This window comes from Oryctolagus cuniculus, chromosome 1 (genome assembly GCF_051225735.1).
Source record: "Oryctolagus cuniculus isolate XC-2025 breed Fujian yellow rabbit chromosome 1, ASM5122573v1, whole genome shotgun sequence".
Classification (NCBI taxonomy): Eukaryota; Metazoa; Chordata; class Mammalia; order Lagomorpha; family Leporidae; genus Oryctolagus; species Oryctolagus cuniculus.
In genome coordinates, this window is record NC_142867.1 from 102,370,206 (window position 1) to 102,395,546 (window position 25,341).

Consider the following 25,341-nt stretch of genomic DNA (forward strand, 5'->3'; position numbering starts at 1 on the left):
ACATTAAAAAAAAAAACTCAGTAATCGAGACAAAGGGGTGTTCAAAGTTATTGCATCTCTTTTTTTTTTTTTTATTTGACAGGTAGAGTTATAGACAGTGAGAGAGAGACAGAGAGAAAGATCTTCCATTGATTCACTCCCCCAGTGGCCGCCATGGCTGGTGCTGCGCCGATCCGAAGCCAGGAGCTGGGTGCTTCCTCCCAGTCTCCCATGTGGGTGCAGGGACCCAAGGACTTGGGTCATCCTCTGCTGCCCTCCCGGGCCACAGCAGAGAGCTGGACTGGATGAGGAGCAACCAGGACTAGAACCCGGCGCCCCAACCGGGACTAGAACTCAGGGTGCCGGTGCCGCAGGCGGAGGATTAGCCAAGTGAGCCACGGCGCCGGACAGTTATTGCATCTTGAAGTGTTAGTTTTACTTCTCTAGATTACCTTTTAGGTGCTCTATTATCACAGATCGGGGAGAACATACGGTATTTGTCCTTTTGGGATTGCCTTATTTCACTAAGTAGAATGGTTTCCATTTGCATCCATTTTACTGCAAATGACAAGATTTCATTTTTTTATTGCTGTGTAGTATTCCATAGTGTACCTGTCCCATAATTTCTTTATCTAGTCTTCAGTTGACAGACATTTGGGTTGATTCCATATCTTAGCATTTGTGATTTGAGCTGCAGTAAACATAGGGGTACAGATAACTCTTTCCTATGCTGATTTCGTTTCCCTTAGGTAAATTCCCAAGAGTGGGATGTCTGGGTCATATTGTAGGTCTCTAATCAGATTTCTGAAGTATCTCCATACTCTCTTCCACAGTGGCTGTACCAGTTTACATTCCCACCAACAGTCAATTAAGGTACCTTTTTCCCTATATCCTTGCCAGCATTTGTTGTTTGTTGATTTATTTATTTTCCCAAAGAAACTGCTTAATGAGTGGAAATTTTGGGGGCCGCACTGAGGCATAGCAGGTAAAGTCATCTGCTGCAGTGCTGGCATCCCAAATGGTGCCAGTTCGAGTCCTGGCTGCTCCGCGTCCCATCCAGCTCTCTGCTATGGGTTGGGAAAGCAGTAGAAGATGGACCCCTACACCTGTGTGGGAGACTCCGAGGAAGATCCTGGCTCCTGGCTTTGGATTGGCACAGCTCCAGCCATTGAGGCCATCTGGAGAGTGAACCAACTGATGGAAGACTTCTATTTCTCTCTCTGCCTCTCTGTAACTGCTTTTCAAATAAATAAAATACATCTTAAAAAAAAGGAAATTTCATAAGTACAGCATTAGGCATATAGTGATTATTCCCGTCATACCCACCATCCCACCCCAGTGTTGATTTCTCTATGAACTAACTGGGGTGAGGTGAAACCTCATTGTGGTTTTTGATTTGCATTTCCCTGAGGGTTAGTGATCCTGAGCATTTTTTCATGTGTCTTTTGGCCATTTGGATTTCCTCTTTTGAAAAGTGCCTGTTTAAATCTTTTGCCCATTGCTTAGTTGGGATGTTTGTTTTGTTATTGTGAAGTTTCTTGATCTCCTTATATATTTGGGTTATTAATCCTTTATCAATTGCATAGTTTGCAAATAATTTCTCCCATTCTGTTGAGTGTTTCTTTTGCATTGTAGAATCTTCTCAATTTGATGTAATCCCTTTTGTCAATTTTGACTGATTGCCTTTCCTTTATCTGAGAAGAATGTCCTTGGTCTTTTCTAAGAACTCTGCCTATGCAAATCTCTTGCAGGGTTCCCTAATATTCTAATAATTTGATGGTATTGGGTCATAGGTTTTGGTCTTTTATCAATATTGAGTGGATTTTTGTATAAAGTATAAGGTAGGGGTCCAGCTTTATTTATTTATTTATTTATTTATTTATTTATTTATTTATTTATTTAAGACAGAGCTACAGACAGAGAGAGAGGTCTTCCATCTGCTGGTTCACTCCCCAGATGGCTGCAACTGCCAGAGCTGTGCTGATCCGAAGCCAGGAGCCAGGAGCTTCTTCCGGGTCTCCCATGTGGGTGCAGGGGCCCAAGGACTTGGGCCATCTTCTGCTGCCTTCCCAGGCCACAGTAGAGCTGGATTGGAAAAGGAGCAGCCGGGACTAGAACCGGTTCCCATATGGGATGCTGGCACTTCAGGCCAGGGCTTTAACCCGCTGCACCACAGTGCTTCTGCATGTGTAAGTCCAGTTTTCCCAGCACCATTTGTTGAAGAGACTATCCTTGCTTCAGGGGTTGATTTTAGCTCCTTTGTCAAAGATAAGTTGGTTGTAGGTGCTTGGATTGATTTCTGTCCTTTCTGTTCTGTTATGCTGGTCTTTTTTTTTTTTTTTTTTTTTTGTACCAGTACCAGGCTGTTTTGATTATAACTGCCCTGTAGTATGTCTTGAAATCTGGTATTGTGGTGCCTCTGGCTTTTTGTTGTATAAGATTGCTTTAGCTATTTGGGCTCTCCTGTGTTTCCATATGAATTTCAGCATTGTTTTCTCTGTATCTGAGAAGAATGTCCTCGGTGTTTTGATTGGTATTGCATTAATCATTAAATTGCTTTCAAAAGAATGGACATTTTCATGATATTGATTCTTCCAATCCATGAACATGGAAGATTTTTCCATTTTTTTCTGTCTTCTATTTCTTTCTTTAATGTTGTGTAATTCTCATTGTAGAGATCTTTGACATCTTTTGTTAAATTTATTCCAAGGTATTTGATTTTTTTTGTAGTTGTTCTAAATGGGATTGATATTAGAAGTCTTTCTCAGCTGTGGCATTGTCTGTGTATATAAAGGCTGTTGATTTTTGTGCATTGATTTTATATCCTAACAGTTTACCAAAGTCTTCTGTGATTTCTGATAGTCTCTTCGTGGAGTCTTTTGGATCCCCTATATATAGAATCATGTTATCTGTAAATAGGTATAGTTTGACTTCCTCTTTCCCAATTTGTATCCCTTTGATTTGATTTCCTTTTCTTGCCTAATAGCTCTGGCTAAAACTTCCCTGACTATATTAAAAAGCAGTGTTGAGAGTGGGCATCCTTATCAGGTTCTGGATCTCAATGAGAATGCTTCCAGCTTTTCCCCATTCAATAGCATGCAAGTCCTGGGTTTGTCATAAATTGCCTTGATTGTGTTGAGGAATGTTCCTTTTATACCCAATTTGCTTAAAGTTGTTATCATGAAAGGGTGTTGTATTTTATCCAGTGCTTTCTCTGCATCTCTTGCGATAATCATATGGTTTTGTTCTTCAGTTTGTTAATGTGATGTATCACATTCATTTGTGAATGTTGAAATCATCCCTGAATACCTGGGATAAATCCCAGTTGGTTTGGGTGAATGATCTTTATGATGTGTTGTGGGATTTGGTTGGCTAGAATTTTGTTGAGGATTTTTGTGTTTATGTTCATCAGGCAAATTGGTCTGCAGTTCTGTTTCTGTGTTGTATCTTTTTTTTTTTTTTTTGACAGGCAGAGTGGACAGTGAGAGAGAGAGACAGAGAGAAAGGTCTTCCTTTTACCCTTGGTTCACCCTGCAATGTCCGCTGCGGTTGGCGCGCTGCGGCCGGTGCACTGCGCTGATCCAAAGCCAGGAGCCAGGTGCTTCTCCTGGTCTCCCATGCGGGTGCAGGGCTCAAGGACTTGGGCTATCCTCCGCTGCACTCCCGGGCCATAGCAGAGAGCTGGCCTGGAAGAGGGGCAACTGGGACTAGAACCCGGTGTGCTGGCGCCGCAGGTGAAGGTTTAGCCTATTGAGCCGCGGTGCCTGCCAAGTATTGTATCTTTTTCAGGTTATGAATTAAGGTGATGCTGGCTTCATAGAAGGAGTTTGGGAGGATTCTCTCCCTTTCAGTTGTTTTGAATAGCTTTTGAAAAATTGGGATTAGTTCTTTTTTTTTTTTTTTTTTTTTTGACAGGTAGAGTGGACAGTGAGAGAGAGAGAAAGGTCTTCCTTTGCTGTTGGTTCACCCTCCAATGGCCGCCACGGCTGGCGCACTACGGCCGGCGCACTGCGCTGATCCGATGGCAGGAGCCAGGTGCTTCTCCTGGTCTCCCATGGGGTGCAGGGCCCAAGTACTTGGGCCATCCTCCACTGCACTCCCTGGCCACAGCAGAGAGCTGGCCTGGAAGAGGGGCAACCGGGACAGAATCCAGCACCCGACCGGGACTGGAACCCCGTGTGCCGGCGCCGCAGGCGGAGGATTAGCCTAGTGAGCCGCGGCGCCGGCCCGGGATTAGTTGTTTAAATGTCTGGTAGAATTCAGCAGTGAAGCCATCCAGTCCTGGGATTTTCTTTGCTGGGTAGATCTTTATTACTGATTGAGTTTCTGTCTTGGTTATTTGTCTGTTTAGGTTTCTATGTCTTCATGGTTTAATTTAGGTAGGTTGTATGTGTCCAGGAATCCATCCGTTTCTCTTAGGTTTCCCAATTTGTTGGCATATAGCGCCCTTATGCGATGCCAGAATTGTAGGCGGCAGCTATACCCACTGCACTATAATGCCAGCCCCCAGAGCAACAATTTTAAGATTATTACTCTAGCCATAAGAGAAGTGTTGTGAAACCAAAACTGTTATCAGGAATCTTGTAATTTCAAGCTGGCAGGCTGTCTGAATTGTAAATTTTAGGTTTGTTACAAATACCTGCCATCCATGGTCATTGTCATACAAACCACGTTGTTTCAGACATCTGAATAACAGCTATGTGTATGATTTTGTTGACTGTGGTGCTGATATATTTAGAATCATTTTCAGCTAAACATTAAGTAGTAATGAGTTATTTTATAACAGAGGTTGGATATGATGATAATGCTATGAATAAAGCCAAAAAACTGTCATGATACTTATTTATCTTAATTTAGGAGAGGAATTTTATTAGAATTATTACAAAATAAAGGGATTAAAGTGAATATATGTTTAAGTTCATGAAAATTGTTGTGTATCCAAGCACGGATGATGGGTAAAATGCTAGCATTGGGGGCTAATATCAGCATGGCTGTAGTGTGTCTCTGAGTCAGATGATCATCTAAGCTAAGACAGGAAATGGTTTTATTAATTATTTAATTATATGTTTTTGTTGGAGTATACAGTGTATTTTGATAAATGGCAATCAAAATGAGTAAGACAAGCTAATTAATGTTTTCAGTTTTTTGTAATGAGATATCTGAAATTTACTGTTAGCAATTTTGAAATATGTTGTTTTTTTTTTTTCGACAGGCAGAGTTAGAGACAGAGAGAAAGGTCCTCCTTTTTCCGTTGGTTCACCCCCCAAGTGCGTCCATTCGAAGCCAGGAGCCAGGTGCTTCCTCCTGGTCTCCCATGTGGGTGCAGGGCCCAAGGACCTGGGCCATCCTCCACTGCACTCCTGGGCCACAGCAGAGAGTTGGACTGGAAGAGGAGCAACCGGGACAGAATCCGGCGCCCCAACTGGGACTAGAACCTGGGGTGCCAGCACCGCAGGCGTAGGATTAGCCTAGTGAGCCATGGCACCGGCCGAAATATGTTATTCTTAAAATATTTATTTATTTGAAAGAGTGACAGAGAGAGTGATTTTGTATCTGTTCACTCTCCAAATGTCTGTAACAGCTGAGGCTAGGGCCAGGCCAAAGTCAGAAACCAAGAACTCCATCTGGGTCTCCTGCATGGTGGCAGGAACCCAAGTATTTGGGCCATCATCTGCTGCCTCCCAGGTGCATTAGCAGGGAGCTGAATCAGAAGCAGAGTAGCCAGACTTGAACTGGCACTGCAGTATGAGACACAGGCTTTCCAAGTGACAACTTTAAGTGCTACAGTGCCTAACCTTACACTACACTATTATTAAACTCTAGTTGCCATGCTGTGTGGTGGACCTCAGAAACTTATTTGCCTAACAGAAACTTTGAACAACGTTTCCTTCCTGCTCCTCCCCTCCATCCTCTGGTAATTACTGTTCTCTTGGAGAGGAAGTATGAGATGATACTTTAAAAAGTTTATGAAAAAATTAAAGGATAAGTATTTTGATGCAAAAAAAATTGGAATCCATGCAATTTTTTAAAAAAGATTTATTTTATTTATTTGAAAGACAGAGTTATGGAGAGAGGCAGAGACAGAGAGAGAGGTCTTCCATCCACTGGCTCACTCCCCAGATGGCTGCAACAGCTGAAGCTGTGCCTATCCGCCTATCCGTAGCCAGGAGCTTCCTGTGAGTCTCCCACATGGGTGCAGGGGCCCAAGGACTTGGGCCATCCTCTACTGCTTTCCCAGGCCATAGCAGAGAGCTGGACTGGAAGAGAAGCAGCTGGGACTAGAACCGGCGCCCATATGGGATGCCAGTGCTTTAGACCAGGGCTTTAACCCGCTGTGCCAATTTTTTCATAATAAACATTTTCCACCAACTTTATGAAGATTCCTTGTTTTTTGATTATTTGAAAGATATAATAATTAAAAAGTACATCAATTGTTTGTATATATTTTAAAGTAAAATATAGAATTATAGAGTTATGAACCATGAATAACCCATCTCTATGTTTGACATTCTGTTTCATTGAGACAGTAACTTTTGAAATATGAGACTTCTAGAATTTTCAAAATCTTTGAGAGTGCATCTTTCACAAAATGTAATCACTTTCTGTGTGTCTATCTGCATGGGATGTGTATGGCTAGGAAGTTTACTTTCGCCACTCCTATTTCTTGTCGTGCTGGAAATCTAGCCGATGTGTGAGTGCCAAAGAAAGAGCGAAAGAAATTAAAAGGTACGAAGATAGAAAAAGGAAGAAATAAAACCTGTTTTTAAATAACATATTTACATAGAAAAATCACAAGAAATCTATAAAACAATTCTTATAAGTGAGTTTAGCAAGGCCCTAGGATAAAGGTAAATCAGTTTTTTTTATATATTAACAATGAACAACTGGAAACCAAAGTTTAAAATATGGCTTTTTTTTTTGGTTAACAGTTGTATTGAGATATAATTCATGTACCATACTGTTCATCCGTTTAAGGCATACCGTGTTTTTTAAAGTATTGTGAATATACTCAATGTTGAAACATTTTCATCATTCCACTCCAAACAAATCCAGTAACCATTGGCTATCACTACTGAACCTTCCATTTCCCTAGCCTGGTGCAACCTCTGAGTTACTTCCTGTATCAATAGATTTGCCTCTTCTGGACACATCGAAATCAGACAATATGTAGTCTTCTGTGACTGACTTCTTTCACTTAGAATGCTTTCAAAATTTATGTAAGTGTAACAACTGTCAGTACTTCATGCTTTTCCTGAAGCCACATAAAATCCATTTTATGGATGTGCCGCATTATGTTTATCCATTCATCACTTGATGGGTGTGTTGGTTGTTTCCACTTCTTGGCTATCACTGACTGGTTTTTGACAAAGGACGGTTAATGAAGAAATGATCTGCTTTTCAGTAAATGAAGTTGGAACAACTGGATATTCACAGGGGGAAAAGAAAAAGAAAAGCATTCGTACCATAAACCTCACACCTTATAAAAATTGACTCCATTTATTAAAAGTGGATACCTAGGGGCCGGTACCGTGGTGCAGTGGGTTAATCCTCTGCCGTCATCCCATATGGGCGCCAGTTATAGTCCCGGCTGCTCCTCTTATAATCCAGCTCTCTGCTATGGCCTGGGAAAGCAGTAGAGGATGGCCCAAGTCCTTGGGCTCCTGTACCTATGTGGGAGACCAGGAGGAAGTGCCTGGCTCCTGGCTTCAGATCAGTGCAGCTCTGGCCATTGCGGCCATTTGGGGAGTGAGCCAACAGAAGGAAGATCTTTCTCTCTGTCTCTCCCTCTCACTGTCTGTAACTCTAACTTTCAAATAAAATAAATAAAATCTTTAAAAAAAAGTGGATACCTATAGAAATAGATGATTCTAGAAGGCATTATTCTGAGTGAAAGAAACCAGATTAGGGGCTGGTGCTGTGGCGCAGTAGGCTAAGTCTTCGTTTGTGGTGCTGGCATCCCCTATGGGCGCCAGTTTGAGTCCTGGCTGCTCCTCTTCCAGTCCAGCTCTCTGCTATGGCCTGGGAAAGCAGTAGAAGATGGCCCAATTCCTTGGGCCCCTGTACTTGTGTGGCAGACCTGGAAGAAGCTCCTGGCTCCTGGTTTCAGATCAGCCTAGCTCTGGCCATTTCGGGAGTGAACCAGCAGATGAAAGACTTTTCTCTGTCTCTCAAATAAATAAATTAAATCTTAAAAAGACCAGATTTAGAAAGTCTGTGCTGTATAATTTGGTTGATATGAATATTTTAAAAAAGACTGAACTATGGTGATAGAAAACAGTTCAGTGGTGGTTAGGGATGAGGGAGAGTGATGACAAAGTTACGGCCAAAGGGACTTTTGTAGGGTGATGGGAACTGTATGCTTATTATGGTACAGGTTACACAAATCTATACCTGTGATAAATTTGTAGAACAGCACACCAAGAAAGACAAAAGTCATTTGCTGAATTAATTGGATACTACTTTTAACTGCAAAACAAGGAAACTAATAAATTGAGAGTACAACCATTATGAAATCAGCAGTAATTGATGAGATGAAAGAGCAGAAAAATATTAACTCTTCTGTTCCTAAATAGCATCGTCACATGGTTTTAGGCTTTTTTTATACCCAAATCTTTATTTCATTGATTTTTTTCTTCCAAATACCCTTTTTAGATAACATGTTCCACTACGTGGTAAGGGCCTTCCACTTTTGATAAAACACAGGTCAGATATCAAATTGTAAAGCTCATATTGTCTACTTAGGACAAAATTTTCCAGAATTGAATATTTATGAGAACAAGTGCTATTCGTCTTTTCATTGTACTCATGTGAAGAAAATTGATCCTGAAGAGGCATGTGCAGTACACAGCAAACCCTGGTGTCATGAGTTCATGGAGAGCCCAGAGCCCTGGCTGTAAGGTCAGACTGCATCAGATGTAGCAAGCCTTTCTCCTCCTCCTACTTTTAAAAATATTGTAAATCTTTCCTACAGATTTACTTCTGTAGTAGAACTTGTAACATAATCCAAGCAGTGTTTTTCTGGTTCAGCATTTGCCCTTTCACACGGTTGGAGTTGACTTCATTCTGAGTCTTAACAGTTTGCTGCATTTGAGTTTCTCTCTAGGACAAAAAATAAGGAAACTAATTTCTTGACAACTTTTTGTGATAGAAAAAGTTCAAAAGGGACCATAAAATAAGGAACCATAAAGTGTCATGCGTTCATTTACACAGTAAATATGGGACTAGAGTATATAATAGGAATGTAGTGTGTAGGACCCTAAAGTTTATCTCTATTTGTCTTTTGTCAAATGCTTTTTAGAATACTGTCTTCACCTATGGGCGTGGCAGCTTAAGCAAGATCTGGAAATAATTGACAGGATTTGAGAAAAGCAGTGCAAACTATTAGAGAATAGAAATAGTGAAGCTTTCTAGGGAGGAGAGAGTGGGGAATTTGAAGCCAATGAAGAGTAGAACAGGAGTGGTGACTTCATTCGCGTGGCCAGGAGGTAAATGAATGAAGGTCCTGCATTTTTCTGGAGAGGTTTCTGAACCCTTTCTCTCCATACCAAGGTGGCTGAAACCATACTGTGTCCCTGAGTTTTTCTCCCTTGTGCTTCCCTGATCTGTCTCTGCTGTTGGGATCATTTTACCTTTGACTCACCTTCTCAGAGTATTGTCTCCTTTTCTTTCCTCTCTTTTCCCTTTCCCATTGGTGGTGCCTCATGACTTTTGCTTCTGTCTTGTTCACCACAAATCTATCCTTCATACACATTGACTATTGAGATTTCTCCAAAGAAAAGTGTCACTTACCTGCTTAAATCCTTTTATCAGTATCAACTTCTCATACCTATAGCAGACACTCAAAACCACCATTGCTCCAGGGGCTGGATCCTGAAGGGGGGGTGGAGTGACAGGTTTCCTAACCACCTGGTGAGTGACTCATTTGTGGCAACTCACTGTGAAAGACTGGAACCTGAGCATGTGGGTTGGGAAGCAAGGTGTAGAATAATGTGCTTAACGGACAAGTTCAAACTCCTTAACGTGGAGACCCTCCAAGCTCAGCCCGTTGTTTGCCTCTGCAGCCCCTACACACATCATCCTAGCTTGAGCTGTGAGATTACTTGTCCTTTCATTTCTGTTCAACAGAGCATACAGCTCTCTGGACTTGTTTATTTAATAATTAGAAAACTTGGGAAATGGAAGCTTTTTAAATGAGGAAAGTTGCTAGGACTGTTGTGCTAGAATTGTTGTACTACATTATAAGGACAAAAGAGACTAGATTTCCTGATTTTTGTCCCACACTATCTCTGGAGGGATTTGCCATTTCAGTTTGGATTTATCTGGCTTGGGTATTGATGAGATAAAATAGAGATCAGGGCATGTAGATTTTTACTGAATATTAACAAATCTATTAAGAACTGTTCTTCCTTGTGGAGCCACAAAATATTAGAGCCAGCAGGGCCTTAGAGATTGTCCACCTCAGTCTTTTCATTGTACTCATGTGAAGAAAATTGATCCTGAAGAGGCATGTGCAGTACACAGCAAACCCTGATGTGGTGAGTTCATGGAGAGCCCAGAGCCCTGGCTGTAAGGTCAGGCTACATCAGATGTAGCAAGCTTTCCTCCTCCCTCTACTTTTTTTTTTTTTTGACAGGCCGATCTAAAGCCAGGAGCCAGGTGCTTCCTCCTGGTCTCCCATGTGGGTGCAGGGCCCAAGCACTTGGGCCATCCTCCACTGTCTTCCTGGGCCACAGCAGAGAGCTGGACTGGAAGAGGAGCAACCGGGACAGAACCGGCGCCCCAACCGAGACTAGAACCTGGAGTACCGGCGCTGCAGGCAGAGGATTAGCCTAGTGAGCCGTGGTGCCGGCCTCCCTCCAGTTTTAAAAATATTTTATTTGCATATTTGAAAGGCAGAATGACAGATCGAGAGATATCTTCCATCTGCTTGTTCACTCCCAGATGTCTGCAGTAGCCAGAATCAGGAACTCCATCCAGGTCTCCCACGTGGGTGGTAGGAACCCAAGTATCTGGGCCATCATCTACTGCTTTCCAGGCACATTAGCAAGAAGCCAGATAGGAAACATGGAGTGGTTGGGATTCGAACCAGGCACACTGATGCAAGATGTAGGTATCCTAAGCAGTGGCCCAATCCACTGTCTCACAGTACCTGTCATTTAAGTAAAATATATTCATTAGCCTTTTTGTGTGAAATATTTCACATTTATACAAAAGTAGAAAAGCTGTTTGTACCAATAACTGATTAGGGTATGTATTTGCATGTGTCTGCCATGCTTGTGTATGTTTATATATATGTATTTTGATTTTTCAGTGAGGTGACTTGTATTATATGGCAGGAATTAGTTGTCTTCAGTATTGGGAAGTTTAGCTGAAGTCATAATGATCTTTTTTTTTAACTTTTATTTAATGAATATAAGTTTCCAAAGTACGAATGATGGATTACTATGGCTTCCCCCCCATACCGTCCCTCCCACCCACAACCCTCCGCTTTCCCACTCCCTCTCCCCTTCCATTCACATCAAGATTCATTTTTGATTATCTTAATATACAGAAGATCAGCTTAGTATACATTAAGTAAGGATTTCAACAGTTTGCTCCCACACAGAAACATAAAGTGAAAAATAATAGATGATTTTTTTTTAATGATGATGAAATCAGATCAGACCTATTGTCATGTTTAATCCCAGTGAGAGTCAAGTTGGGAGTTGATAGTTTCTTTTCTTTTCTTTTCTTTCTTTTTTTTTTTTTTTTTTTTTTTACAGAGGATTAGTTTAGTATGCATTAAGTAAAGATTTCAACAGTTTGTACCTCCATAGAAACACAAAGTGAAATATATTGTTTGAGTACTCGTTATAGCATTAAATCTCAATGCACAGCACATTAAGGACAGAGATCCTACATGAGGAGTAAGTGCACAGTGACTCCTGTTGTTGACTTTACCAATTGACACTCCTGTCTATGGCATCAGTAATCTCCCTATGCTCCAGTCATGAGTTTCCAAGGCTATGGAAGCCCTCTGAGTTCTCCGACTCTTATCTTGTTTAGACAAGGTCATAGTCAAAGTGGAGGTTCTCTCCTCTCTTCAGAGAAAGGTACCTCCTTCTTTGAAGACCTGTTCTTTCCACTGAGATCTCACTCACAGAGATCTTTTGCCCGAGTGTCTTGGCTTTCCATGCCTGAAATACTCTTATGGGCTTTTCAGCCAGATCCGAATGCCTTTAGGGCTGATTCTGAGGCCAGAGTGCTATTTAGGACATCTGCCATTCTATGAGTCTGCTGAGTATCTCACTTCCCATGTTGGATCACTCTCCCCTTTATTTATTCTATCGGTTAGTGTTAGCAGGTACTAGACTTGCTTATGTGCTCCCTTTGACTCTTAGTCCTTTCATTATGATCAATTGTGAACTGAAATTGATCACTTGGACTAGTGAGATGGCATTGGTACATGCCACCTTGATGGGATTAAATTGGAGTCCCCTGGTATGTTTCTAACTCTACCATTTGGGGCAAGTCAGCTTGAGCATGTCCCAATTTATATATCTCTTCCCTCTCTTATTCCTACTCTTATGTTTAACAGGGATCACATTTCAGTTAAATTTCAACACTTAAGAATAACTGTGTATTAATTACAGAATTAAACCAGTCATATTAAGTAGAACAGACAAAAAAACTACTAAGAGGGATAATGTATTAAGTTGTTCATTAACAGTCAGGGCTATGCTGATCAAGTCACCGTTTCCCATAGTGTCCATTTCACTTCAACAGGTTTCCTTTTTGGTGTTCAGTCAGTTGTCACCGATCAGGGAGAACATATGGAATTTGTCCCTTTGGGACTGGCTTATTTCACTCAGCATGATGTGTTCCAGATTCCTCCATTTTGTTGCAAATGACTGGATTTCGTTGTTTCTTACTGCGGTATAGTATTCTAAAGAGTACATATCCCATAATTTCTTTATCCAGTCTACCGTTGATGGGCATTTAGGTTGGTTCCAGGTCTTAGCTATTGTGAATTGAGCTGCAATAAACATTAGGCTGCAGACCGCTTTTTTGTTTGCCAATTTAAATTCCTTTGGGTAAATTCCAAGCAGTGGGATGGCTGGGTCGAACGGTAGGGTTATCTTCAGGTTTCTGAGGGATCTCCAGACTGACTTCCATAGTGGCTTGACCAGTTTGCATTCCCACCAACAGTGGGTTAGTGTCCCTTTTTCCCCACATCCTTGCCAGCATCTGTTGTTGGTAGATTTCTGAATGTGAGCCATTCTAACCGGGGTGAGGTGGAACCTCATTGTGGTTTTGATTTGCATTTCCCTGATTGCTAATGACCTTGAACATTTTTTCATGTGCCTGTTGGCCATTTGGATTTCCTCTTTTGAAAAATGTCTATTGAGGTCCTTGGCCCATCTCTTAAGTGGGTTGTTGGTTTTGTTTTTGTGGAGTTTCTTGATCTCTTTGTAGATTCTGGTTATTAACCCTTTATCTGTTGCATAGTTTGCAAATATTTTTTCCCATTCTGTCGGTTGTCTCTTCACTCTCCTGACTGTTAATGATCTCTTTTTTTTTAAATTAATTAATTAATTTATTTGAAAGTCAGAGTTACACAGAGAGAGGAGAGGCAGAGAGAGAGAGAGAGAGGTCTTCCATTCGATGGTTCACTCCCCAGATGGCCGCAACGGGTGGAGCTGTGCCGATCCAAAGCCAGGAGCCAGGAGCTTCTTCTAGGTCTCCCATGTGGGTGCAGTGACCCAGGACTTGGGCCATCTTCTACTGCTTTCCCAGGCCATAGCAGAGAGCTGGACAGGAAGCAGAGCAGCTGGGTCTCAAACCGGCGCCCATATGGGATGCCAGCGCCCATATGGGATGTCGGCGCTTTAGGCCAGGGTATTAACCCACTGCGCCACCGCACCAGCCCCATCATAAACATCTCTAACTAGAAATATGACCTTGGTTTCTTTCTTTAACTTCTTGGGTTTCATTCATTTAATGTATAACAAGAAAGTTTATTATCTAAGATTTTTTTATAACTTCCAAATAATAATTAGCAACACTTATATAGTGCTTACTATCTGTAAGTCGTGATTGCCATATGTATATTTATACATACAAAGTACACACACATGTAATTCTGGTATGGTTGCTATTGAAGAAACTGAGGCAGTGGAAGGTAAAGTGTGGGGAGCAACTGGGAGCAACTCGGACTAGACTAAGTTACTGGAATTAAGACTTATTCTATGCATCTGCTCTCCCACAATATGGCGCTGGGAGAGGAGGAAACAGCTTCTACACAGCTGCCTCCAGTTCAACCAATAAACTGTAGGACCTGCTCCTGATTGGAGGAGAGCAGCGTACTCGGCATGTGGGTAGCAGAGTTGGGATTGGTGGAAGAGGACTATAAAGGAGGAGAGAGACAACATGCACCAGGAACATCTAAGGGAACATCTATCTGAAGGAACACCTGTGCAGCCCCCAGAGAGCCGGCCGGTGGTGTGCCGCTCCCCCGCGGAAGTGGGGAAAAGTGGCAGGGGGAACCGCCCTTCCACGGAGGTGGAAGGGACGGTAGCCAACCCGGGAAGAACCAGCAGCAAACCCGGGAAGGGCCGAGCAGACGAAAGAACAGCGCAGGGTCCTGTGTCGTTCCTCCGCGAAGAGGGGGAGTGACAGTAAAGTAGCCTGCCAAGACTTGCTCAATGAAGTTGAGCTGGGGTTGAAACCAGGAAGTCTGGCCCCAGAGGCCCCTGTTAACCCACTGTTCCTATCTGGGCTGTCCATCATGTAATCGTATTATTACTTTGATGATTTGGGTTGAACAGCAACAAGATCTAGGAAATCTCTCTTAATTTTTTAGATGATCTAATATGAATAATTGTTAAAATTATGAAGCAGTAATAATATGTTAAAATGGTTGAGTTAGGGGAAAATTAACATGCTAATAGTACTATAACATTTCATAAATAATAGTATTTATAAATCAAAAGAGAATCTAAATCAAACTGAAGTTACTGCTAGAAGTCTACAGTCTTTAAAGGTAGGCATTGGCTTTTAAAAAAAGATTAAAAACCAAGCCAAGACAACATTTTTTGAAATCACATTTAATCAGAACTTGATTCCTTGTGACTCTATTGTTCCTCTCCTGAAATACAAAAGCTCATGGAAAATGTGTTTTATGAAAAAGCTATGTTTTGATTTCAGATTTTTATTGGCACCAAAATAGATTTTTAATTCCATTTTTCATGGACTTTTTGAAGTACCCTCATACAATAAGTTCTGGATGTCATTTTTTTTTTTTTACTATCTGTTTTTTAAAAGATTGATTTATTTATTCAAATGGCAGAGTTACAGAGAGGCAGAGGGAGAGATAGATCTTCCTTTACTGGTTCACTCCCCAAATGGCTGTAACATCTGGAGCTGTGCCAATCTGAAGCCAGGGGCCTGGAGTTTCCTCTGGGTCTCCCATGTGTGCGTGTGGGCCCAAAGGCTTGGGCCATCTTCTGCTGCTCTCTCAGGCCATAGCAGAGAGCTGGATCAGAAGTGGAGCAGCTGGGACTCGAACTGGTACCCATATGGGATGTTGGCACTGCAGATGGTGGCTTTATCCACGAGGTCATAATGCCAGCCCCTGGATGTTGTATTTTAAGAAAAGCCCAGCCAGCCTGAGGGAAATGATTTGAAGCTGTTTTACATAAGAAAAATTTGAAGGCTTCTGGGCATGCTCAACCTGGAAAAAGAACAATAGTGTCAAATACACACGAAACTGTTACTGAGTAGAGGGGTTGCACTCTGTGAGATGAGAGTTGGACCAGTACGCGGAAGTTAGAGGGCGGCAGACCTCAGCTCTGTTACTGGCAGCATTGGCTGGCTTATTCACCATAGCTGCCTTTGTAGTAAGATTCTGAAGCAAACACTGGGTAGTCTGGGGAGGAGAGCTTGTAGAGCACATTCCGTCCTGATTTGCTTCGATGGGATGAATTTTTAGGAACCTTTTATCACCATGCTCAGCACATAATAGGTGCTCAGTAAATGACGACTTAAAAAAGGAAGATGAAAAAATGTTCTTAATATGTAAACCAAAATTAATCATAAGGTGACTTACTAGATTCTGTGTCCTCATCACAAGGGGTGATTGAGAGGGAACAATATTTAACTTTAGGTAGGTGTAAGTTTTATTGCTTTCTAGTTCTCTTGTATAACACAAGTCTTCATAAATCGTGTCATACTTTCCAGGGAAAGGTAAAAGAAGGAAATAACTAGTTTTTACATGAAAGATTGCTATGTAAGTTTTAAAATATACACAGTTCTGTATGTGCATACATCTCAGCTTATTAACTAATCAGCGTTTTGGTATTAGGCCTATGTATTTGCATTTTTGCCTTCATAGCATCTAGCCCAGAATCTTTGTGAAATAAGTGAGTGCTTTCAAACTCTGTGTGGTGTTGGGAGTGGAGTAGTTGTTCCTAATTCTCATCATTAGACAGAAATAAACTCCCTTTGTTTCACTTCAGTGAACCGAGTTTGAATTGTGGTTAGTGTAAAGGAGAGCATACTTAATGGTTGCTGCTTTATAGGTGCTTGTGAGGGAACCCTGGCCTGCTCTACCTGCCACCTCATCTTTGAAGAACACATATATGACAAGTTACAGCCAGTCACTGACGAGGAGAATGACATGCTTGACCTGGCGTATGGACTCACAGACAGGTACGAGGGAGGACTGCCTCAGTGGTATTTATGGCCTGAGAAGGTAAATGTTTTATTACTTTGTCAATTTAAGACTGGACTGAACGAATGTGGAAAACAACTTGGGTAACATCACAAATTTTGAATGGCAAATATGCAGCATTTCTGTTTGTTTTCACTGTTTCACAGTTTAGCCCTTATGAAATTTTCCCTTTTACAAAAAAGTAAAAAAAAAATTAATTGGAGGTATTATAAGTGTAAGTTCTAGATCTTAATAAATCTTTAGTCTATTTTTACTCCAGGAATTAACATTTATTACAATTTAATGAGATGGAATTAAATGTAATGCTTTTTATAGTGTTTCTGAAGGATAGATTTGATAATTGAACAAAATTATAGTGGAAAATTTTACCTACTTGAGAGAACAGAATTTTTAAAGAAACTGAATATAGAATAGTAATCATGTTAAAATGAATATTTCTTTTTCTAAGTATATGTTAAAATTAATCAGAGCCTATTGTTGTTAATTAATAGGTAGAGTTACAAATAGGTAGATTTTATAGTAGAAAGTAACATCAAGTGATCCCTAGTCTGGGTGGAGTCAATGAAGATAGCTAATTGGCTTACTGTTTCAAGCAGTAAGATAATTGAGGGTGTGTTACTTAATTCAGGGTGCCTTTGTTTAACTGAAATTTGGTGACCCTAAAGAAAAATAATATTTGAAAATTAAAGATAATCATAGGAATAACCTTATTCATTTTATGTTTATTATATAATCACAGTTTTATTAGCTACAACATCATGTTATCCTCACAAAAATATTTAGGTCATTTGTATTTATTTACAGATGAAGAATCATACTGTCCCCTTGTAGCTCATTTCCCTCTTGGTGAGGTGAGTCTGGTACCCTGGAAGACACACCAGGAAATAGTATTCTTTAAGACACCAAAGCAGAGCCGATTGTGGCTCCCATGTGCTTGTCCCCTGCTCACATCTTCAGGGCTACAGTTTCTGTTTTTCCCTAAAGATTAACACAGAAAGACTTCTGGTGACTGTATTCATTTGGTTTTGAGAATTTTGTCTCTTAGTAAGAGGATTAAATCTGACTGCCCTGTTGTTATGATAAACTTTGTAGGTACACATACATACCAAATGAAAAGAGAAAGGAAATAAAGGAAAAGGGAGCGCTCCAGGTAGAAAAGGTACAGGATGTAAAAAGATACAGAGGGGGCAGCTGCTGTTGCATAGGGTACAGCCACCATTTGTAGCTCCGGCATCCCATGAGGGTGTTGGTTCCAGTCCCGACGGCTCCAGTTCCAATCCACCTCCCTGGATGGCCCAAGTGCTTGCGTCCCTGCACCCAGGTGGAGTCCTGGAAGAAGCTCCTGGCTTTGGCCTGGCCCAGCCCAGTTATTGCAGCCATTTGGGGAGTGAACCAGCGGATGGAAGATCTTGCTCACTCTGTCTCTCCTTCTCTGTGTCTCTAACTCTTCCTTTCAAGTAAATTAAAAAAAAAAAATACAAAAGGTCTGTAATAAATGTAAAGTAGCCAGGAATATTGATAATAAAATTTTTAATTTTTAGAAAGACCTGTGGTTTTATTTTTTACTAAATATTACATGCTACCTATCTTTCAGGCCCCTTTTAGCACCATCACCACTGGCCAGTAGTGGTTCTTTTTCCTCAGACCTCTCATAGCCATTTGACTTTCTGTCTCTTATCTTTTGTTATGGTCTGACATGTCAGTTATGTCTGCCTGTGTCCCTTCTTTTTATTTGATTGAAAGTTCACACAGAGTGCTGGTGCTGTGGCTGTGGCGCAGCAGGTTAAAGCGCCAGTCTGCAGCGCTGGCATCCCATACGGGCGCCAGTTTGAGTCCCGGCTGCTCCACTTCTAATCCAGCTCACTGCTGATGTACTTGGGAAAGCAGCAGAGGATGGCCCCTTGGGCCCCTGCACCCATGTGGGAGACCCAGAAGAAGCTCCTGAATTCAGATCAGCTCAGCTCTGGCTGTTGCGGCCATTTGGGAAGTGGACCAGTGGATGGAAGACTGATCTCTCTGTCTGTACCTCTCTCTCTGTAACTGTCTTTCAAGTAAAATAAAATAAATCTTTTTTTTTTTTTTGAAGAGCTCATACAGACATTAGCAGCTAATCCTCACAGCATTCCTGTGAGGAGCCTTCTTGTTACCCATGTTGTGAATTAGTTTAGTAGACTTACAGAAAGTTGCCTGTAAACACACTGCGTTAAGCGCAGGATTCTGGACCACTGGTATGTTTGGTTCTAACCACGGTGCTGTCTCTTTAATGTGTCCCTGGTGCTTACCTAGCTCATAAGAGGTGTTCTAATACAACTATTGAATTGAGTGGCTTCTCTTTGTATGCCTACTGGCATTTGGTACTGTACCTTTTGGTGCTTGGTGAATGCTTATTAGTGAGCACATTAATGAAACCAAGACTCAGGGGCCGGCATTGTGGCGCAGTGGGTTAACGCCCTGGCCTAAAGTGCTGGCATCCCATATGGGCGCCCGTTCGAGTCCAGCTGCTCCACTTCTGATCCAGCTCTCTGCTATGGCCTGGGAAAGCAGAAGATGGCCCTAGTCCTTGGGCCCTTGCACCCACGTGGGAGACCCGGAAGAAGCTCCTGGCTCCTGGCTTCCGATTGGCGCAGCTCCGGCTTTTGCGGCCAATTGGGAAGTGAACCATCAGGTGGAAGTCTCTCTATATCTCTGCTCCGTTCTCTGTGTAGCTCTGACTTTCAAATCAATAAATAAATCTTTAAAAAAAAAAAAAAGAAACCAAGACTCACATACCACATTTCATTAAATCAAAGACAACTTGATTATAAAATGAACATTTATTTTTATGTGAAATTAAGAAAAACATTGCTGGTTAAAACATGACACAGTGTCATCACTTAATATTTGTGCATAATGAAAGAGTTATTTAGACTTAATTAAACAAAGTTTTAAATTACAACTGTTTAAAAAAGAAAAATATAAATAGATAATTTTGCAAAAAATAAAAAAGGAAATGAAATACAGTCATTGTTCCAGTGACAAAAGTTTGCTTCACTAATCTCGAGCTTACACCTGCTGTGTTTCTGTGTTGATTTTTGTTCTGTGATCTATTTGGACTTACATTGAAAAGTTTTTAAATTCACCTGTGGTAGTGACAGTTCTCATAACTGAGTTGAAGAGATGCCTGTACGAATGTTGTAACCGAATTTGCAGCTCTCACATTGTTCCCACAGTGTAGCAGTGACTACAGGATGCCACTGATAGAAAGATTGTCTTGGCTTCAGAAAGTATGAAAAATATGCTCTTGGCTGGCGCCGCGGCTCACTAGGCTAATCCTCCGCCTAGCGGCGCTGGCACACCGGGTTCTAGTCCCGGTCGGGGCGCCGGATTCTGTCCTGGTTGCCCCTTTTCCAGGCCAGCCCTCTGCTGTGGCCAGGGAGTGCAGTGGAGGATGGCCCAGGTGCTTGGGCCCTGCACCCCATGGGAGACCAGGAAAAGCACCTGGCTCCTGGCTCCTGCCATCGGATCAGCGCGGTGCGCCGGCCGCGGCGGCCATTGGAGGGTGAACCAACGGCAAAGGAAGACCTTTCTCTCTGTCTCTCTCTCTCACTGTCCACTCTGCCTGTCAAAAAAAAAAAAAAAAAAAAAAAATATGCTCTTACCATGGATGACTTAAAGCTAGGTGTTCCAACTTTCTTGTTTTAAAGGCTTAAATATAGTGTAGCCTTTTTTTGGTGTGTGGTCTGTATAATAGTAATTATCTGGAAATTGATTAATCATTTTCTTGATCTTACTAATAATCTCAGTTCTCTTTTTCACCCAAGATGTGCCTTCTGAGGATTTCGTTGCTTGTCACCTCTTTTTTTTTTTTTTTTTTTATAAGATGTATTTATTTATTTGAAAGAGTTACAGAGGGAGAGGCAGAGCCAGAGAGAGAGCTTCCCTCTACTGCTGCTTCGCTCTCCAAGTGGTTACAATGGCTAGGGCTGGACCAGGCTGAAATTAGGAATGAGGAGCGTCTTCTGGTCTCCCACATGGATTCAGGGGCCCAAGCACTCGAGCCATCTTCTGCCGCTTTCCCAGGCACATTAACAGGGAGCTGGATGGGAAGTGGAGCAGCCGGGTCTCAAATTGGCCGATGTTGCAGGCGGTGGCTTTATCCACTGTGCTGCAGTGCTGGCCTTGCTCAGCAGCTCTTCCATCGACGTTATTAGTTCTAGTAAAACAGTTATCAGTAGGAGATAGAAACCAAAGGCTAACATGGAACCTTGGCACACTAGATTTCATTACATCTGTTTAGACAAGGAAACAAAAAGGTTTATAAATTCTGTAACTGCTTTGGATAGGAAAACGTGAGTAGTATATACTTAATTCTAAACTATTCTTTCCCCCTTTTTGTACAGATCACGGTTGGGCTGCCAAATCTGTTTGACAAAATCTATGGACAATATGACTGTTCGAGTACCTGATGCAGTGTCCGATGCCAGACAATCTGTTGATGTGGGCAAGAACTCCTAAGCTAGAATAAATAGAAACATTTTACACAATTGTACCTATTTTTATAATTATTATGTCTTTAATAATGGATGAGTGGATTTATTATTATGACTAGCTTTGCTGCTTTAATTTGCCTTATGACTACTGAAATTCATAATTCTGAATATAAGCAGTTTTTATTTTAAACTACAAAAATGTCTGTGAAAAATGAGAAAATAGCCAGTAGGATAGAAACTTGACCTATTTTCCTTCTGTATGTGTTGATCTATGTCTGCTTACCTAGGAGGAGGGTTGATGAAGGGTTACCCTTGTTTGGTGTGAGTGAAGGCAGGGACCCAGAGTGGCTTGTCTAGAACTGTACAGCTGATGATGGAGTGCATGCTGGAATCTGGATCTTGTTCCTGCAACTCGTGTTCACCCTGGAAGGGGGAAGTTACAGATGTCCTATTTATACAGTAATTAACAATAAGTGTATATGGAAAATATTTAACTGCTCAGTAAGCTGCCTGATTTAAAAGATAGTTATTAACTTTATAAATAAGGATTTCAAAATTTTGATTTGGTGAGCAGTCTAATTTTGAAGATAGGCATTATAATACTGTCAAAACTTGATCTCCATTCTGACTAAACTAGAGGAATGAACTAAAATTAGACGACTTTATTCTGTTCTAAGCAGAATTGTCTTTGTAATCTTTAAAAAATAATGCCAATATATAAATCTCTGCCTATGACAATAGAAATCTTGTGAATTGGGTTTCTCTGTCCTGACCTGCGGAAGAGAGTGAGCTGCCGGCCACACAGCACATCCCCAAGAGATACCATTCTGTCACCCAGGACCAGAGCTGGGTGTGCACTGTGATGCTGTCTGAACACTGTTGGTTACCAGTTATGTATGGAAGGCATTTGTATACTTATTTTTTCATAAACGATAATATGGGTATACACAGTATCCTCTTTGGAAATGCTATAAAACATTAGTTAACTTGAATTAATTGTGAGAGAGTGCAGGACAAATTAGTAAAAGTAACTTAGAATTCAGTTAGCTTAAAATACGTCATGACAGTTTAATCATTTGAATAAATCCTCATCAGGTGTGTATTTGATATGCAGCATTGTGTTGTCCCCTTGGGAATGGAGATGAATGAGGCAAGGGGTGCCCACCAGGAGCTCACCTGCAGTAGGAGAAGGTAAAACAGGTGTGCACAGGTAATAATGCACCAGACTGACCAATTTGCCAAATACAATTTCAGGTGAATCAGTGTGTGACAAGAGAATAGAAAGAACTCGAGACATACAATGTTCATTTGATACTTAATAACTGTTGAATGCTTTCTGGTGAAAAAAAAATTTTCTCAGACTTAAAATTAGGAAAGTTCAAATTAATGAAGTTCAATTGTACTACCTAAATAAAACCTTCTAAATTTGTTATTAAATGGGGGATATATTTACAACTGATTTATATAAAGGTTATTTTCCAGTTTGAAAAAAAAATCCTATATGGTGAATGTACATTCTAGGTGATTGTGTTGGTTTATTGTTACAAAATAAATTATTCCAAAACTTTAAAAGTTAAAGACTTAAATTACTCCAAGAATTTAAAAAAACGACAACAGGAGTCCTTTTTCACCTCACAGTTTCCTTGGGTAAGAAATTCAGAGAATGCAGAGCAGGCACGGGTTGTCTCTGCCCCAGTGTCTGGGACTGAAAGACCAGTTGCTGAGGTTGTCTGCTGGCTGGTCCCTCATGTACCTAGCCCCTATTGGCATCCAGTGGGGGTCGAGCAGGGGCTGTTGGTTAGATACCCACCTGTGGCCCCTCCACATGCCTGGGCTTTAAGAAGGCAAGTGCCTTAGGAGAGGTCACACATGTGTCCGTCTTTGACCAGGTTGCAGAAGCCACACAGTATCATGAGGAATTAGGGAGCTGGTGTTGTGGCACAGTGGGTTAAATTGACCTCCCATATCAGAGTGCTGGTTTGAGTCCTGTCTGCTCCACTTCCAATCCAGCTTCCTGCTAATACATCTTGGGAAAGCAGCAGATAATGGCCCAAGTGCAACCCACATGGGAGACCTAGATGGGAAGTGAATTATCAAATTGGAGATACCTTTTTTTGTCTCTTTCTCTCTCTTTCTGTTACTCTGCCTTTCAAATAGTAAACTCCCTCCCCCTTTTTAAAGAAGGTATTATGTTTGCACCATTATTTAAAGGGGAGTTATCAAAGAATTTAATGATATGTTTTAAAGCTGTAAAGATTATGTGTTGTCTTTATTTTGATGGCTCATTTATTTTATTGTGTAACTCCTAATGTTTTCCCTCTTGAAAGGAAAAAATGGGGGAGCTCCTGTTCAGTGCTGTGTAATTTGAGTTTACTCTGTTGTTTTGGCATCAAGAAAGGCATCTTCCTGTGGCTCGCAATATTTTGTGTGATTGTTGGTTATGTGCTAATATTTAATATTGCATTTGACTTTCACAGATAAAGCCAACCTAGCATTACATAAGTAATTTAGAACCACTGAATTATTTTTAAGTGAGCCAGTCTAAGAATTTCTAAAATCTTTTGTCTTTCACTGTGGAAATTTCTCATTTTTCTGTCTTAAAGGACAGCTTTCCTGTTAATACCTATTTAAGAATCATAATGATCTGTGTGGTCTGTATGGTAGGCAGTGAGCATTTATTAGAACAGTTACATTTCTCTTGAAAAGCTGTCTTCTGGAGCTGGTATTGTGGTACAGCAAGTTAAAGCCATTGCCTCCAATGCCTGCATCCCATATCAGAGTGCTGGTTTGAGTTCTGGCTTCTCTGCTTCCAATCCAGCTCCTTGATTATGTGCCTAAGAAAGCAGAGGAAGATGGCCCAAGTATGTGGGCCACTGCCACCCATTTTGGAGACCTGGATGGAGCTCTGGGCTCCTGGCTTCAGCCTGCCCAACTCTGACTCTTGTGGCTGTTTGGGAAGTGAACCAGTGGATGGGAGATTTCTCTCTCCCTCTCTGTCACTTTGCCTTTCAAATAAATAAAGCTTTCTTGAGAAAGTGTAAGGGAAATTTAGTCTCTTCATATATTTTTCCATATTTTCTTTGTATTTATACCTCCTTTAATTGCTTTTCCTTCCATGAACTAGCTCAGATTTTGTGATGAACTAGATTTTGGATCAGAATTTGTTAGGTGTCTTTCTTATTTATGAGAGAACTTACCATTCTGCAAATAAAAATAGAAATAATGTTTTGTGTGAGCATTCCTAAAAATAAAGAATGACGCTAAATATAAATCCTAGTAAGATATTCAAAAATTATGTATAATCTTTGTTTCCTATTAGAGAAATATTGAATAGAAATATGATCTTAGTTGAGCAACAAGAATCCTTTAATGTGTCAACACATCACATGATATCAAGTTATTTTTATCAGATCTTTTGTTTATAACTTCCTAAAAAATGAAAAATTAGACAACCAGCTGGCAGGAGGAAGGCATGATCACTAGCAGACACAATAAATTGTCACCACAGAACAGTGTTGGGGAGTTAAAAGATAAGCACATTTTGAGAGGAGCTGATAGGAAAGACGTTTGCAGTGAGAGACATCACTTCTGCAGTAACTGTTAGTAATAACTCACCATTATCTCCTTTTCTTTTTGACTCTTATTGGCTGATATATATTATTTAATTTTTAAACTTTTTAAAAAGATTTTATGTATTTATTGAAGAGGTAGAGCTACAGAGAGATATGGGGAGAGACAGAGGTCTTCAGTCTGCTGGTTCATTCCTCAAATGGCCACAACAGCTGGAGCTACGCCAATCAGAAGCCAGGAGCCAGAAGCTTTTTCTGGGTCTCCCACAAGGGTGCAGGGATCCAAGCACTTGGGTCAATTTCTGCTACTTTCCCAGGCTATAGCAGAGAGCTGGATTGGAAGAGGAGCAGCTGGGTGATGAACTTGTACCCATATGCCAGTGCTACAGGCAGGGGCTTATCCTACAATGCCACTGTGCTGGCCCCTGATTTTTAGACTTGATTTGAAAATATAAAATTAAGCAGAGCCAGTGAGCCATTCTGGCTCCCCTTTTGTACCAGCCATTTCTTAAGTCAACAGCGTGATTGCCTCAGTCGTTGCTATGGCATGGATGTATCTCCAATGTTTATGTGTTGAAAACTTAAGATGTGGTGCAGCCGTGGCGAAAGGACC

The 25,341-nt window shown here is 41.1% G+C and overlaps 1 protein-coding gene across 5 annotated transcripts in view; it reads left to right on the top strand.

Annotated features, from left to right (window-relative positions):
* FDX1 (ferredoxin 1) overlaps window positions 1-22,731 on the top strand; it is a 38,200-nt gene extending 15,469 nt beyond the window's left edge. Inside the window, exons 3-5 of one of the 5 annotated variants that reach the window (XR_016219906.1) lie at window positions 813-852; window positions 16,539-16,668; window positions 21,070-22,731. Coding sequence is in view for 4 of the 5 variants with exons in the window: in XM_051849649.3 (XP_051705609.3) it covers window positions 16,539-16,668; window positions 21,070-21,184 (245 nt within the window). In the remaining variant the exon portion in view is untranslated. Of the gene's footprint in view, window positions 1-812; window positions 853-5,191; window positions 5,986-16,538; window positions 16,669-17,494; window positions 17,542-21,069 lie in introns of those variants that run through there. The other 4 variants (XM_051849655.3, XM_089312455.1, XM_051849649.3 and 1 more) reach the window with 4 other exon arrangements.
* Window positions 22,732-25,341: the final 2,610 nt, after the last annotated feature.